At 40.6% G+C, this 14022-nt stretch overlaps 1 protein-coding gene across 3 annotated transcripts in view; it reads right to left on the bottom strand.

Moving 5' to 3' along the window:
* The window catches only part of NCOR1 (nuclear receptor corepressor 1), a 60970-nt gene that overhangs the window by 32096 nt on the left and 14852 nt on the right, over window positions 1–14022 (bottom strand). For all 3 annotated transcript variants that reach the window (XM_071574955.1, XM_071574953.1, XM_071574954.1), the window contains exons 3-14: window positions 13343–13482; window positions 11043–11238; window positions 9881–10063; window positions 7876–7989; window positions 6542–6598; window positions 6033–6085; window positions 5243–5309; window positions 4475–4647; window positions 2465–2555; window positions 1761–1939; window positions 1256–1310; window positions 397–498 (exon numbers count right to left, since the gene is read on the bottom strand). In XM_071574955.1, coding sequence (XP_071431056.1) covers window positions 397–498; window positions 1256–1310; window positions 1761–1939; window positions 2465–2555; window positions 4475–4647; window positions 5243–5309; window positions 6033–6085; window positions 6542–6598; window positions 7876–7989; window positions 9881–10063; window positions 11043–11238; window positions 13343–13482 — 1410 coding nt within the window. The remainder of the gene's footprint in view (window positions 1–396; window positions 499–1255; window positions 1311–1760; window positions 1940–2464; window positions 2556–4474; window positions 4648–5242; window positions 5310–6032; window positions 6086–6541; window positions 6599–7875; window positions 7990–9880; window positions 10064–11042; window positions 11239–13342; window positions 13483–14022) is intronic.

A 14022-nucleotide genomic window follows, 5' to 3' on the forward strand; every position in this document is an offset into this window, starting at 1 on the left:
AATTTCTGCCTTTTGACAGACACTGACATTATGAAGTGATTATATATTTTCCACTGCAAATCAAATGCTAAACCTAATTTCTGTTGGTTCCAACACAGGATTTATTGATGGATTCAACATCACTGTCAGTGGCAGGGTCCTCAAAGAAAATGAATTGTCATATTAAAACAAGTAACAAACGAGCAAAGGAAGAAGATATTTCACAGAATTAAAACCAAACTGACCAAGAACACTCTTGAGGCCAGGATTACCTAAATTTTAGAATGCCAAGAACACAGTTAAAAGAAACATATTTTCCCCCATGTATATAATCCATTGCTATATCAGACAGTGAAACAGCTGTAAATATGAAACAATAAAACACCAATATCCAAGAGATGAATAAATTTAAGATACCTGATTTCTTCCTCTGCGTTTGCCATAATTCCTTCGTACAAGGGCTTTATAATTTTCATTTTTCTTGGTCAAATAATAATATAATACACAGTCGGGAACATTCTAAAGTGAAAAAGCAGAAAAAGGCTTTACTCCTATTGGAAAAATAAGTTTTGAGTATTTAATTTCCCTGAGCACAAACTCTTCAACCTCTAGACTAAAATAAAACTATGAGATTTGTTTTCTCAGCAGGGAAGTGAATTCATGCACAAATCTAACAACATAACTATGCATAAAATTACAGTGTTAAACACAAGTCTTCATGCATTTACATACCCCTCAGCTACTCCTGCCTGCATGATTTAATCTGTACTAGACAATCTGCAAGTCTGAAAGCTTCTATTTACCACAGCAGCTGCAGGTACTCAAGATTCTGCTCTAAGTCTTAACAAATTAATCCTCATTACTTCTTACACCAATTCTGCAAAATCAAGGTCTAAAGACTAAGGTTATTTCCAAAGCCTGAGCCAGCAGTGGGATCCCACAGACTGGAGAGGTGGTGGGAAGGTTTGTTTGGGTCAGCAGAGACAATGATGTCCTTCCTAAGCAGTGAGACAGTCAAAGCTCACCTGATTAAACAAGAAAATGTCCAAACTACATGAAGGGCCATTTGCTTTTATCCTTGCCAACAGTGTCATTTGACAAACTTTTGTTAAATGATTACTGATTGTGTTGCTCATCAAGTGTTATAAAATGCTCTCAAAGCAGTAACTTTTTTTGGACTTAAGATTATTTTCCAGGAAGACAAATGATGCAGAAGTGAATGACTTACACTCAGGGATCCCACCCCAGGCTCTGCTCATTTTCAAAAATGTCTTACCTTTCGTTCCAGGTAGGAAGCAATGAGACCAAAGTTCTTGGGATGTTGGACAAACCTTTTACAAATCAAAAATTATGTCAGTTTATCAACATGATCCACAATGAAATAAGCAAAGCAATCTTCAAAACAATGTGTTCCATCACAAGCCTTTTGTTGGCAAAACTGAAATTAGGCTACAAAGCCCCCTCTTCAAATTGTGCAGATTTAGAACTAAGCACTTAAAATTACCCATTAGCTGATATAACAAGAACATGTGTCTACTTTTCTCATTTTAATCCTACCACAGAACTAAAGTACTTTTGAGAGAATTTTGTATTTAAGGACTAAATGCATGTGAGCCTACTCTGTGGAAAACTTTTGCAGTATTTCTTCCATCCAACTAAGAACATTATCAAATATTACTGCCCAAAAGCTTCAGCATTCCTCATTTAGCAGATATTTACTGTGGGGTTTGGCATTATCTCATTTCAATCTAATAAAGCTAAAAGATAAAAAAAGTCATTACTTTTCTTTAAAGATCTCTTTCTCGTGGTCAGTCCAGACATTCATGAACTGCCTGTCTTTATACACTTTCATGGGATCCTCCATCAGACCATTCATGTTAATGAACTTCACTCGTCTCTGCTCCGCGTCGAACATCATGGGTGGGATGACCGAGAGCTGACGCATTTGCTTCTCATTATTCTACAGGCAGGGAATAAAACAAACAGTAAAGAACACACCAAGTTGCTACTAATGTTTACAGTTCTTGAATTACATGACTCCCCAAGCTCCCCCCCAGGACACATTCACAGCGAGTTTGAAAATTCTTTTTGGGCATGTTTTAGCTCTGGTGGAAGTTGTTGCTGCCCAGTGAACATCCACATGGTCAGTGAAAGGAAACAGTGCCACAAGTGATGAAAAACTAAAATGGTGGAGGGTATTAGAAAGGAGGAGTCTCCACATGTTTGTAACAGCTGTAAAAAAACCAGGCTGCAGCAACCCTGCAACGACAAAAATCTAGGGCAGATACAATTAGAAAGCCAAACCCTCAAAAGAAAAGTGTTTCTAAGACCTGTTTCAAGCCAAACTTCACACAACTTCTCTCAAACCATCCCCAAGAGGTTCCTCTTATCAAAAAAATAAACCCTCTTAAAGAGACCTTTCCCTGCCAATAAAAGGGTTTCAACTGGCTGTGCTTCTATAGCAAAGTACAGACAACAGCCTCACCTCCTGCTCCGAGAGCCCATCGATGATTTCCGAAATCTCGTGTTCGCTCCTGGCAATGGTCGCTGAAAGGCCGGCCCCTCTTTGGCCAACTCTGCAACGAGGGGACAACAGAGGGGAAGGAGAAAGGGGGTATCAGCTATAGCTGCAGATTCTGTACACCCTGACAACCTTCAAAATTCCCTAAAATACTGTTTACCACCCTCTCAAACCAACTGGGACTGTTCTTCCTTGCACAGTCTCGGAGTGCAAACTCTGCCAAGTCCTGCAGTTTCAAACAACTGCTCAGTTTTACAGGTGGGTTTGCAAAGCTCAGCAGGAAGGACATGCTGGAGTCAACACAATAAAAGGTGTTACCACCAATTCCACTGCAAGTAGGTGTTTCAGATAAATCCATGCACTTCTGCTGAGCATGAGAAATGTTCATTGGTGGCACAGAAACCATCACCTTAATTAGTGCAACTGATACACTGTGAAAGAGCCTATTTTTTCCTTTTTAAAAGACAGCCCACTGAAGTTGCCTTTCATGCAGCATTGAGACTTGTTACAGCAAAGGAAAATTTTCAACTTTGGAGTTAATGGGGAGAGCTGTAATTTGGAAGAATTTTCCAGATTCTGATCTTTACACTTAGGAACATCATAAGAATATATCACATGTGGGTCAAAAAGCATTTCAGAGATAAAAATCACTAACCTGCATTTGCTCAAAGATTTTAATGAATTAATCCATTTGCACAAAATGTCACAAAAACCCCTTACTTTTTACATGGCAATAGTATTACAGCACAGCTATAGAAAAGATGCCATGGGAGAACATATTCTTATATTGTTAAATATAATATACTCTTAAAGTGAAAGCTTCTTATGCATAGGATGCTGTTCCCATTCTAAGTTTCCTTCCTTTTTTTCTGAATTCCTCAACATCTCACAGCCTTCACAATATATTGCAAACTCTGTGCTTTTTCCATGTTTTATGAAATAAGGTGAGGAAGGCAGATGGTTACAAGAGATGAGATTAAATCTTCATGAGGCTTGGACTCTAAGATGTATTAAAATGATTTCTAACATTAGATAAACAGATTTCAACACAACTGAATCAAACTTGACCTAATTCTAATTTCAAGCACTGCCTACAGTACTGCAGATAAAGTGAACTCTCAAATGAATTGCACTTCATTCCTTTTAAGACTCCTTGTACAGTTCCTATCTGGCAAATGTCTGAGAGATTAAAATTAAATAATAGGGACTTAATTGTCGTAGCTTGCATATTTCAAAATGCAAAAATGTCTGGAATAAATTACCTGGCAAGTACAACAAAAGATCAGTCAAATTGTTAATTTACAAGACAAATGGGGTTTGAGTGTGTAGGCTAATGAATAAAGGGATCATGGAGCACAGGAGTAACACAGACACCCAGTGACAGAAAAATACTAAGAATAAATCAGAGTGTCTGCCCCAAATGAACAGGCTCGTGTGAAGCTGATGCTCCAATTATCTTCATTCCAACTCCACAACCCTCTTTTTGAGCAGCTTAACTCTCACTGAGCACCACAACCTAACTAGCCTGGGCTAATCAGCCCTTTTCCTGTGTTTCTTTTGGAAGATACAAGGTTTCCAAAAACTTTTCAAGATCTAAAAAGGCAGACAGGGAAGGAAGGATGAGGACATCACTCCAGTAGCCCAGAGGACACCAACCAGTGGGGCTGTCACTGCTGCCACAGCTGATGGGCAGGGACAGGAGAGGGGGATGTACAGAGATGTACAACAGTGGGCAGATAAAGCCATGAAGATCCTTAGGATGTGAAGTGAAACTGGAGCTCAATGCCATGAAACACAGCAAAGGAAGGGAAGAACATTGTACTTTATACTGCCTGATACACTAATACTCTGTTCAAGGAACAAAGTGATGAAAATAACACTTGACCATTGAACTTGACCATAAAATTATAAATAATTTTAAAAGCCAGGACCCAAGAGATATTTTGCAGGACTATTCCAAATCCATGGCAATACCTTTGGAATCGTTCCTGCTGTTCTCTCTGCTTCCGGATTTCTGGAAACTGCTTCTCGTAGTACTCCCGAGTTTTGCTCTCCTTGGCCTTCCTGCGGGGGTTGTTCTCTATCCTGTCCACCTTCTTCTCCCACGCCTCCATCAGCTGGTCGTAGCGCTGGCAGATCTTCTGCTCCTGTGAGATCCCAAAAGCAACCCTTGAATCCACCAAGGGATCAGCACCCAGGGCAGGCCCCTGGAATGAACAGGCAGATCCTCCCTGCTCTACTGGCTGCCATTTTGGGGAGGACACACACCCAATTTCCAGCACAGGGAAGGTGAGGGAGTGGACATAAAAAATGTAGATCTTGAATATTACACACTATTTCTTTAGCTTGCACATCCCAGTGATATTTGGTAATTGTCATTACTGCCTTCCAGGAATCTCCCATCATCTGGGGTAGCAGGCTTTTAATTAGAGGAACTGGGTTAATGTTTTAATTTTTATTTCTTTTAAATGTTTAATTGCAAAATGGGGCTGGAATAATTGCAGTACATGCTCAATCTCAGCAATATGTAGGGAGTTGCTCCTATATAAAAGAAATAGGACCATAAGATGAAAAATACTTCATTACATTTTTAAAGTGAAATCGTCAGATCTGATGGATTCAAATAAATGAACAGAATTTTAGCCTAAGATCTTATTTTTCTAATTAATTTGGGAATGCAAGACAAGGATCCAGACTGAAAGCCAACCACGTGCTCCTGTCCCAAACCCACGGTGGCCTTACCCGTTGCTTTCTTGCATGGTTTCTTCTTTTAAAGAACAGTATCAGCTTTTTCCTCATCACCTGGTTTCTGGAAAACAAAATTAGGGAAAAAAGTGAACTGGGTAAGAATCAAGCCCTTCAAAACTGCTCACCAGCAGCCATACTGATTGTAGATGCCAGGTCATTACTGAGAATAACATTTTCAGGGGCAGAAAAGGGGGAAAATTACCAACCAAGTCTAGTTATCTAAATCACCTAATACTGTATCTTTTTCAGAGAGGAGATTCTTGGAGATGGCTGGAATAAGCAATTGAGACACAAAAGATTCTAATTTCAAGCCAGGTACACTCCCTTGCCACATGAGAGATAATATGTTAAAAATGAGTACATTTGGTTGAAGATATTATGCTTTAAAGGGAAAAAAGTCTCTGCAATTCAGCCCTAAAGTTAAGAGTTTTACAATACTCTTTTCAAGAAATAAGTACTTTGGAACTGCTATTCAGCTCTATTTGACAGAGTGGAGCAAGAATTACTGTCTTTATACAAGTTTTTAAAGGACAGCCAACTTAAGTTTTATAATTTATCTTTAAAAGAAGAACAAAAACCAGGGTTTCCCTCTGCCTTCAGTACATCTAATACATGTCTTACAAAACTTTTTTACAATAAAGAAATCAGAAAGTTACAGGGACTGGAAGCTTTTAACTATGATTAAAGCTCACACATCCTATTTGGAAAACACAACAATGAAAAATGTGAGTGAATGTTGAAGTTTAGACCCCTTAAATGGCACAATGAAGGACAAGGCACTCACGTTTTGATGTTTTCATGGTAGACCTTTGTGTCTGATGGTTGGTTGTAAAGTGGCTGCAATTTTGGATCAGAAAGATACACTCAGTCACTCAGTACTTTTCAATGAATGTAACTCCAAAAGTAGATGCAATATATTTAACAATATCTTAGTATTCTGCCAACAGTGCACTCAATCTGAGATGCAGCAAACTGAAGGGACTACAAGATATTCAACACAAAGCATAGATTTTGTTACTTAAAATTAGATTATAACTACTTATGTATACAGCAGTCCTTCATTCTTTTACATTTCAAACTGTTCCCTCAAAGAGGTTCAAGTGTACTTTAAAAATGACATCTCTGCAGCCAATGAACTGACTCAAGCCTCAATTCACCAGTGCATTTAAACACTCACTTCTTTTATACATAATCACAGAACTAGAGCTGCTCAGCACAACAGAGTCAGAGCAACTGGCAGCACAGAAAACAGAAAAAAAAAAGAAAAAAAAACCCCAAAAGTTCACAACTTACCAGTTCAACTTTTGGACCAAGCCCTTCAAAAATCTTGTGAGCTTCTTCTGCTTTTTTCTGCAAATAAGATTTTTTGGTATGGTCTGAGTAAATCCTCTGAAGTTAATGTCAAATGTGTGTCTGAACTCCCTGCTTGCTGCTAAACCCCTGCCTGACCATATGAGATCCTTCTTAACCTACTTCTGCAATGTTGCCTCAGCAAATAAAGAAACCTGCACTGGAACTGTGCAGTTACTGCTCTGATCTCCATGTCTGGAAGCTGATGGAGCATGAAAGCAGAAACTGAGCTGTGCAGTTCAAAAAGAACAGGCACTTAGTAAGTAATACAGCAAATAAGTATAAAGAGGAAGAATGGTATCCAGTAAAACTAAGTATAGCTGGCTTTGAAAAATGGAATAAAGAGGCTAAAACTCTCCAATTGCCAGATCTGGGAGTGTGAATCCGAATCCATGTGTACATATACACACCCTGCCTGTGGGAAGGGGAGAACAGGTTGCATGGAACCCTTGGGGCACAGTTCTACTGTACAAAATCTACAGCTGCTACACAGGGGTTTTTTCACCTCCACAAATTAAAAAAAATAGTGTATTGTAATAGAAGTAAGCTGTCCCTCTGAACTACAAAATAAAACTGGGAAATTAAACAAACATGTACACTCTCACAGAAGACCACAGTGCTTTCAAAACCCCCAGACATCCAACTCCCTAATCTCAAACTGCCATGATTAAAAAAAAAGGCAGGAAGCACTTTGCTACTGTTGGCAATATTATGGAGCTCCTGGAATTTTCTCACCACTTAAACAACACAGCATCACAATTCACCTAACACTACTTTTTCACATCTGTCCATTTATCCAAATCTTAAGTGCCAGAAGTCAGAGTTTATAAAGAAAGCACAGAATCTTATAACATAGGCAGTTTTTCCCCTGCACCTCATTTGAATACAGAATCTTCAGTCAAGGTTGTCAGAATTCATGTGAGGAAGGAATAGAGATTTCAGCACAAACTTCTGAAGCAATTTTCATATATCTACAAAACCATATATATATGTATGTGTGTGTGTGTGTGTTCATAGGTACCTGTATCTATCCATCTCAGTACAGGGGCCTAAGGGTGAGACCCACAGCTGTTTCCCCTGACTGCTCACACAGGAGAGAGATCCAGTGACCAACAATCAAAAGGTCACACAAGTGTACATCATTTGGAGAGGGAAATGAGTATCAACAGGAGGGTGGGCAAGTCAGTGAAGCATGAGAAGCAAACCTGGCCCAGGGCAGCAGGTGAGGACCTGCTGAGCTGCAGCAGCGTGGGCAGTGCCAGGCAGGCAGCACTCACCCGGTTCTCATCGTAGATGATCTGCACGATGCTGCGGTGCTTCTGCTCCACCGGTGGGGGGGACACGGGCCGCTCCGGCTCGGGCGGCTTGGCCGCCTCCTCCTCCAGCTGTTGCTGTGAGACCAGAGACAGCGACTCAGCCACCCGCACCCTGCTACCCGGCAGCAATCAGTCAGCAGAGAGAAACAGGAGCTGATCAACAGTTAGCACTGCCTCTCATTTCGCTTTTCACTGCCAAGGAATGAATGAAATGGTTTTAATGCCCATAGGGATGATAACAGGACTGGGGTTTGTACTGTTGGTAACCCAAATTAAGTGCTTACAAGACTCACCAGTGTTGAAACAAGACTTGTTTCAGCTTGACATTTAAAGCCACTGACACTTCATAATTTATCATTATTAACTTGAAACAAAAACATGAACTTTGGAGAACAGTCACACCAAACCTGTCTTCTCACAGAGAAAATAAGCCACAGAACTGCCTTTCTACATGTAGAGGTTCAAGTGCCATCATTACTACTGTTGTATTGTTTAAAAAGGTACAAAAGTCCTTCTAACACTCCAGAGAGAACATCATTCTAAATGAACTTCACAGCAAAAATAAACCATTCCACATGTACTTAAGTTCCAAGACATTTACAATATCAACCAAACAAAAAAATACCAACAGCAAAACCCCACCCTGTAATACTTTCCTACCTCCTACTCTGCTGTGATGTGCTTTCACATCAAATAAATCTGGTTCAGCAACATCCTCATTTTCTTAAATATCCTTCACCCACACCAGCCCCACAGACACAGCAGAGAACACGACCCCAGGGGTGCATCTGCCACAGTGCTGGCCAGAACAGGCTGCCCTGCTGCTCAGGAACTCAAACCCTAACAGAGAGCAGAGTGCTGTGAGGCACCGGCTCAATTATTGCAACAGCAACTTTGTAATATTTTTAAAGTCAAATCATGTACAAACGTGCACAAATGAACCTTCACAGATGAGGTGCACAGTACTTGCTGAATTTGTGGAAAAGTGAATGAACAAAAGATAAGCATCATGAACACACAGAGAGGTACTGTGACAAACTTATTTTTCTGCTGGAGGTCACTTTATAGGTCAATAAAATGCAGACACAATAAAATGTTTCCAGACCACAGAAACATTCAGCTCCTGAGAACTGTCTGTTATCCTGGATCAACAAGTTAACAAATCCTACAGCATAACTCTCATTTCCTCCACAGTTCACACTAAAAAAAAAAAAGTAAAGCTGGCACCATTTCTATCTGGATATTTGAAAGTCAGAAAAGGAAAAGGAAACAAGGACTTTGTTTTTGTCAATGAATAACAGATGCCTTGACTGAAGGGTGGGTTTACTTGGCCACAACAGCCACTGGGAAGGCAACAGCTACTGCCAGCAAATGTTTCCTTTGCTTCCAATGGCTGAAGTTCAGTTCTCTGATGCAAAGTGTAGTCAGGACCATACAAAAAAAAAGTGGTATTTCCTCCTTTATTTCTCTGCTCTCTGTGTTTATTCACACCCCTCCTACTACACTTCCCCCAAGGCTGACCTCAGCTCCAAATGTTAGAATTCCTTGCTCCTGTGAAAGCAGATGATCCAGGGACTTATGTACAAGCTCTGCTTTGGGAGATGCAGGCAAGGGATTCTCCCCTTGCACAGACTGCGAAAGAAGAAAGGTGATATCCTCCCCTCAGCCAGCAGGCAGCTCTAAAGCTGAAATTACAGTCACAGTGCCCTTATTCCACCACTCATCTAACAGCAGTTTCAAATACAAACCCAGCTCTTGCTGCTGTGGCTTTCTCCTACTTGCAAAAATGCTTAAAACTACAGAATGTGCAGCATATCTGAAATGGCAAAACTGTACACATAACCTTCCCTTTTTAACTTCTTCATTTGGTCCATGTAACCAGAACATTCACCACCACCAACTGCAGTCTTTCCACACCTTTTCCAGTGGCAATAGCAACAGCAGTTGTGAGCTCTCCTATGCTTACTTGCTTTTTCTTCAGTTTAAGGATTTGCTGCTCGACTTTCGCGATTTCCCGATCTACGCGGTCCATGCTCTGGATCAATTCCTCCTTGGACAGCTTGGAAGGTGAAGCATTTTGGTCCTCCCCACAAGGCTGACCAGAAATTGGAGAAGATGGTCCCTCATGCTTTCCTCCATAAGCTGGGTCCTTCCATGGGACAGGAGACAGGGTGGAAGAGTGAGAGAAATCAGTCACACCAGGAATGAGTGCTCAGAAACCAAACCAGCACCCAGGAATTAACAACTTCCAGTTATCTGTGTCTCTGTTAAGGAGCCAAGTGAAAGTTTCAATAATGCTCTGAATATCTTAGAATTAACTGACAGCCCATTTATGATACTGTAATTTCAAAGTCCACCTTTTAAAAAAACACCCTACTGCAACATTTACCTTGAAAGCAAAATAAGATTAAAATGTCTCCCTTTCTAAAATATGTCTTCATAAATGTAAACAGTAACTTTTATTTGTAAAGGAAGGGCTACTTGAGAGCCATTACTCAATACCCTGCACATAAACTGATGAGGATATTCTTGAAGATATCCATGACCAGCTTGATAAAGCACATCTGGAGTTAGTTGTGGTTACAAATATGAAGTTCTCTTGAACTAAGTTCCAATATATAATATTTACAGTAGAAAATATCCACCCCAAACTAGACTGTCCCAGATTTACCCAAAATGAGACAGTGACAAGTATAATTAGTGTTATGTAAATAAGCAGATTCATTTCAAATGCTTAAAAGGGAAAAGGGGGTGGAAGGAAGTATTTTGACTATTCAGTACAAATGTTCATTACAGAAAAAATGGACTTGTATGTATTTGCCAACAGCTTTCAATTGAAAAGCAGAAATATCTCATGCACTATGCCATAATCATTTTACAACTGAGGTTTGAGTGACTTGAACAGAGTAGTGGCAATTCAGAATTCCAGTCTCTTCACTGTTTGATACAGATTACATAAAAAAAGCAACACTGACTCACAATCACAGCTTCTGATAATGTGCAAAAGTAAATTTCTGGGACTAAAGAAAGAGCCTAAACAAATAAAAAATTAACTAACAGAAAAAATTATTAGCTCACTGCAATATAGAAAATTACACGTTCATCATCATAACAGAAAGTGACTTTACCTTCTTAATATCTGCAGATCTCAACCCTTCCTGCAGAGGATGTACTAAAGGCAAGACAGCAGCTGCACTGACACGCTGAAAATGGGAATCAGAGACTTGTTCGAGACGTGGTCGCTTCGACTCCAGTGAATCATGATCTGGCTGAGATGGACCTGGATGAAATTGCTGTTCATATCCAGTTCTCCTTTCCTGAGGCCTATATAGAAGAGATAAACTATTAAAATATATATTTTTGATACAAGAAAAATATTTGGTGTTCCTCAGCCCCTTCCAAGTATACAGGAGATTCAGTTTAGCGAAGCTCCCTCTAAACAGTAGGGCAGACAAAGGTTTTAAGTATGATCTTCAAAAATACAACAGTTAAGATCCATTGGAAAGGAAAAAGTGAACTTGAACCTCGAAAGACCCTCTTTAAAGGAGGTCCTATCATAACAAACCCTTAAAGAAACTCAGCACTGCTACAACGATATTGTTCAAATCAAAGCTCTGATTCAAATTACAAACACCAGAAAAAAAAAATTATGAGAAAAAGCACAGCACTATATTCCACTGAAAAGGCCACAACAGCTCCATTATTTCCTTTTTGCAGCCAAGTAATTTTTAAACATACACAGAACACTTGGGATGAGCCATGAGTCTATCTGGAACTTGATCTCTACTAAAATGCTACTATATGACAGAAACACTCACTGATTCAATTCATGAGTCATTTAAAGACTCCTCCTTCTCAGAGAAATGCACAGGAACAGCATCACTCACTGCCTCACAGTGCAATGCACAGGATGGCCACAAAAGAGCCTCATATTCTCCAGCGTCTTCCTATGAAGTGCCACTGAAGAGATGACAGCAGTTTCCTGTAGTCCAAATAAGCCTTTACCAATTTACATTCTGGGAGGGTGATTTACTATGGCTATAAACTCGAGTTTTGAGAGCTCTAAAAGCTGCTACAATTCTCAGCATTGAAACAGAGCCTTACTGACATTTTGCTGACACAAGATGAAGGCAACATGCAAGGCCCAGATTTCACTATCATCAAGTTATTTCCGGGAATATCCTAATGAGATTTTAAGCCAGAGCAGTATTTACATAACATTCATCAGGGGTATTTGTTCAGATCCAGATCGGGCAGTTATAGCCAAAATAAACTGCGAGCACTAATCCAGCATTTAAAGCTGCTCCTAGCAGATATACTTACTATGAGTCCAAGGCAAAAAGAGCTTTTTACAAGCAGTGAGTACAAGGAAAAAAGAGGTTGTTACAGGCAGTAACACTTGCTTATGACTGCACATCAGCAGACTAATACACTAAAGAATTGAGTGCATAAATCATATTTTCACCTCTCCCCTAAACAGAAGCATATTCCTGCTAACGTACTACAATCCACTATTCTAATCTGCAGTGGGTTTTCATCTTTAAATTTCATGTTCAGAGTACATTCAATACTCTTCAAGCATATACTCACACTGTCTGAAAACTTCCTTGAACCTACAGCCAGCACAGTAATAATGATGTACATTGAACATTCCTCCATCTCCTCAGTGAAATGACCCATTTCACTGAGAGGGAAGATATCACCAAACTGAAAGTAAATTACAACATCTGATTCCCTGTAGCTGTGCACTAGACGTGTCCTCAGGTCACCTGCTGGCCCCAGATCAGTTGGATCCACTTACACCAGACAGGAATGGTACATGAGACTGACAAAAAGGGCATTTAGAACAAATGATATGACACTCCAGTGCCCTGCCAAAAGCACCATGCACTGGGCTTAGTTCTCTGTGCCCAGAGGTCCATTTGGTGCCACATCTCAATGTTTTACAGGTCTTACAACCCAAATACTCCATTAGCTCTGCTGTTCTTTACTTGCCCAGCCACACAGACACCACCTGTCTGCAGGGAACAGAACAGGAAACATTCACACTGCAACAACTCCAGCACTCATTGCTTCTACTCAGCAAAATTAAACTACCCAAAGGTACAAACTTGACACACTTTTAGCCTAAGCAGCGCTAAAAGGTTTGCAAAGTGCATTTGGATTCTGGGCAGTTCCTGGCAGTGCTGGTAGGAGAGGTGTGGAGAGTGGAGCACAGTCACTTCCTGCCCGAGAAACAAAGGTATCAGCTAAGCCGGAGGGAGTGAGGAATTGCACACCAGCTGCAACACTCACACAGGACCGACACTCCAGGCACTGGCACAGAACCTGGGCGATGCAAAAAGCCTCTCCACTCAAACACCAGAGCTAACGTTACAGAATCTCTCAGGAGATGGGTGTGCACACAGCTCAGAACCAGCCCCCTCACCTGTCAGAGCCCGGGTGGAACTCAGAGAGCAGGGAAGGCCTGCGCCGAAGCTGCTGCTGCTGCTGCTGCTGCTGCTGCAAGAGCTGGGTGGCCTGGCTGACCTCCAGGTGAGAGGATCGGTACTCGGGAACCGCGAATTCCTAAAGGAAACACAGCCCTGGGGTTAACGCGGCACAGAGACCCGCCCAACAGCGTTCAGCGCCACGGGACGGTCATCCCAGAGACACCGAATGCAGAGAACACCAAAGTCTTATTGCAGCTCAAAAAATGATGCCTGTAAAGGACAGTTCTAAAGTTTTAAATGTGCTTGAAAGAGCCAAATACTTCTGCTGAGAATTCCACCTAACTTAGTACCAACTAACAGACACAAATGAGGCAGCAGCAGGAAATATCCTTTAAAATCAGTTTTGCACATCCAACTGCAAAGAGGTCAAACAAGAAATATTTCAGCAACCTTGAGACAATTTCTTGTGTTATCACCTCAAGACATTTTTATATCCAACATTATTGATTAGGGCCAAGAGTCAGACATGTATCTTCCAGTTGATGCAATTTACAATCCAAGTGAGGTACAAGACAATTGACTTGTAAATATGTGTATACTTGCTTTTAAAATTATATGCAGCTGGCGTTAACCAAAGAGAAAATCTACAAGATATTTAATAAATCATTACCCATAA

This window comes from Pithys albifrons, chromosome 21 (assembly GCF_047495875.1).
Source record: "Pithys albifrons albifrons isolate INPA30051 chromosome 21, PitAlb_v1, whole genome shotgun sequence".
Lineage (NCBI taxonomy): Eukaryota > Metazoa > Chordata > Aves > Passeriformes > Thamnophilidae > Pithys > Pithys albifrons.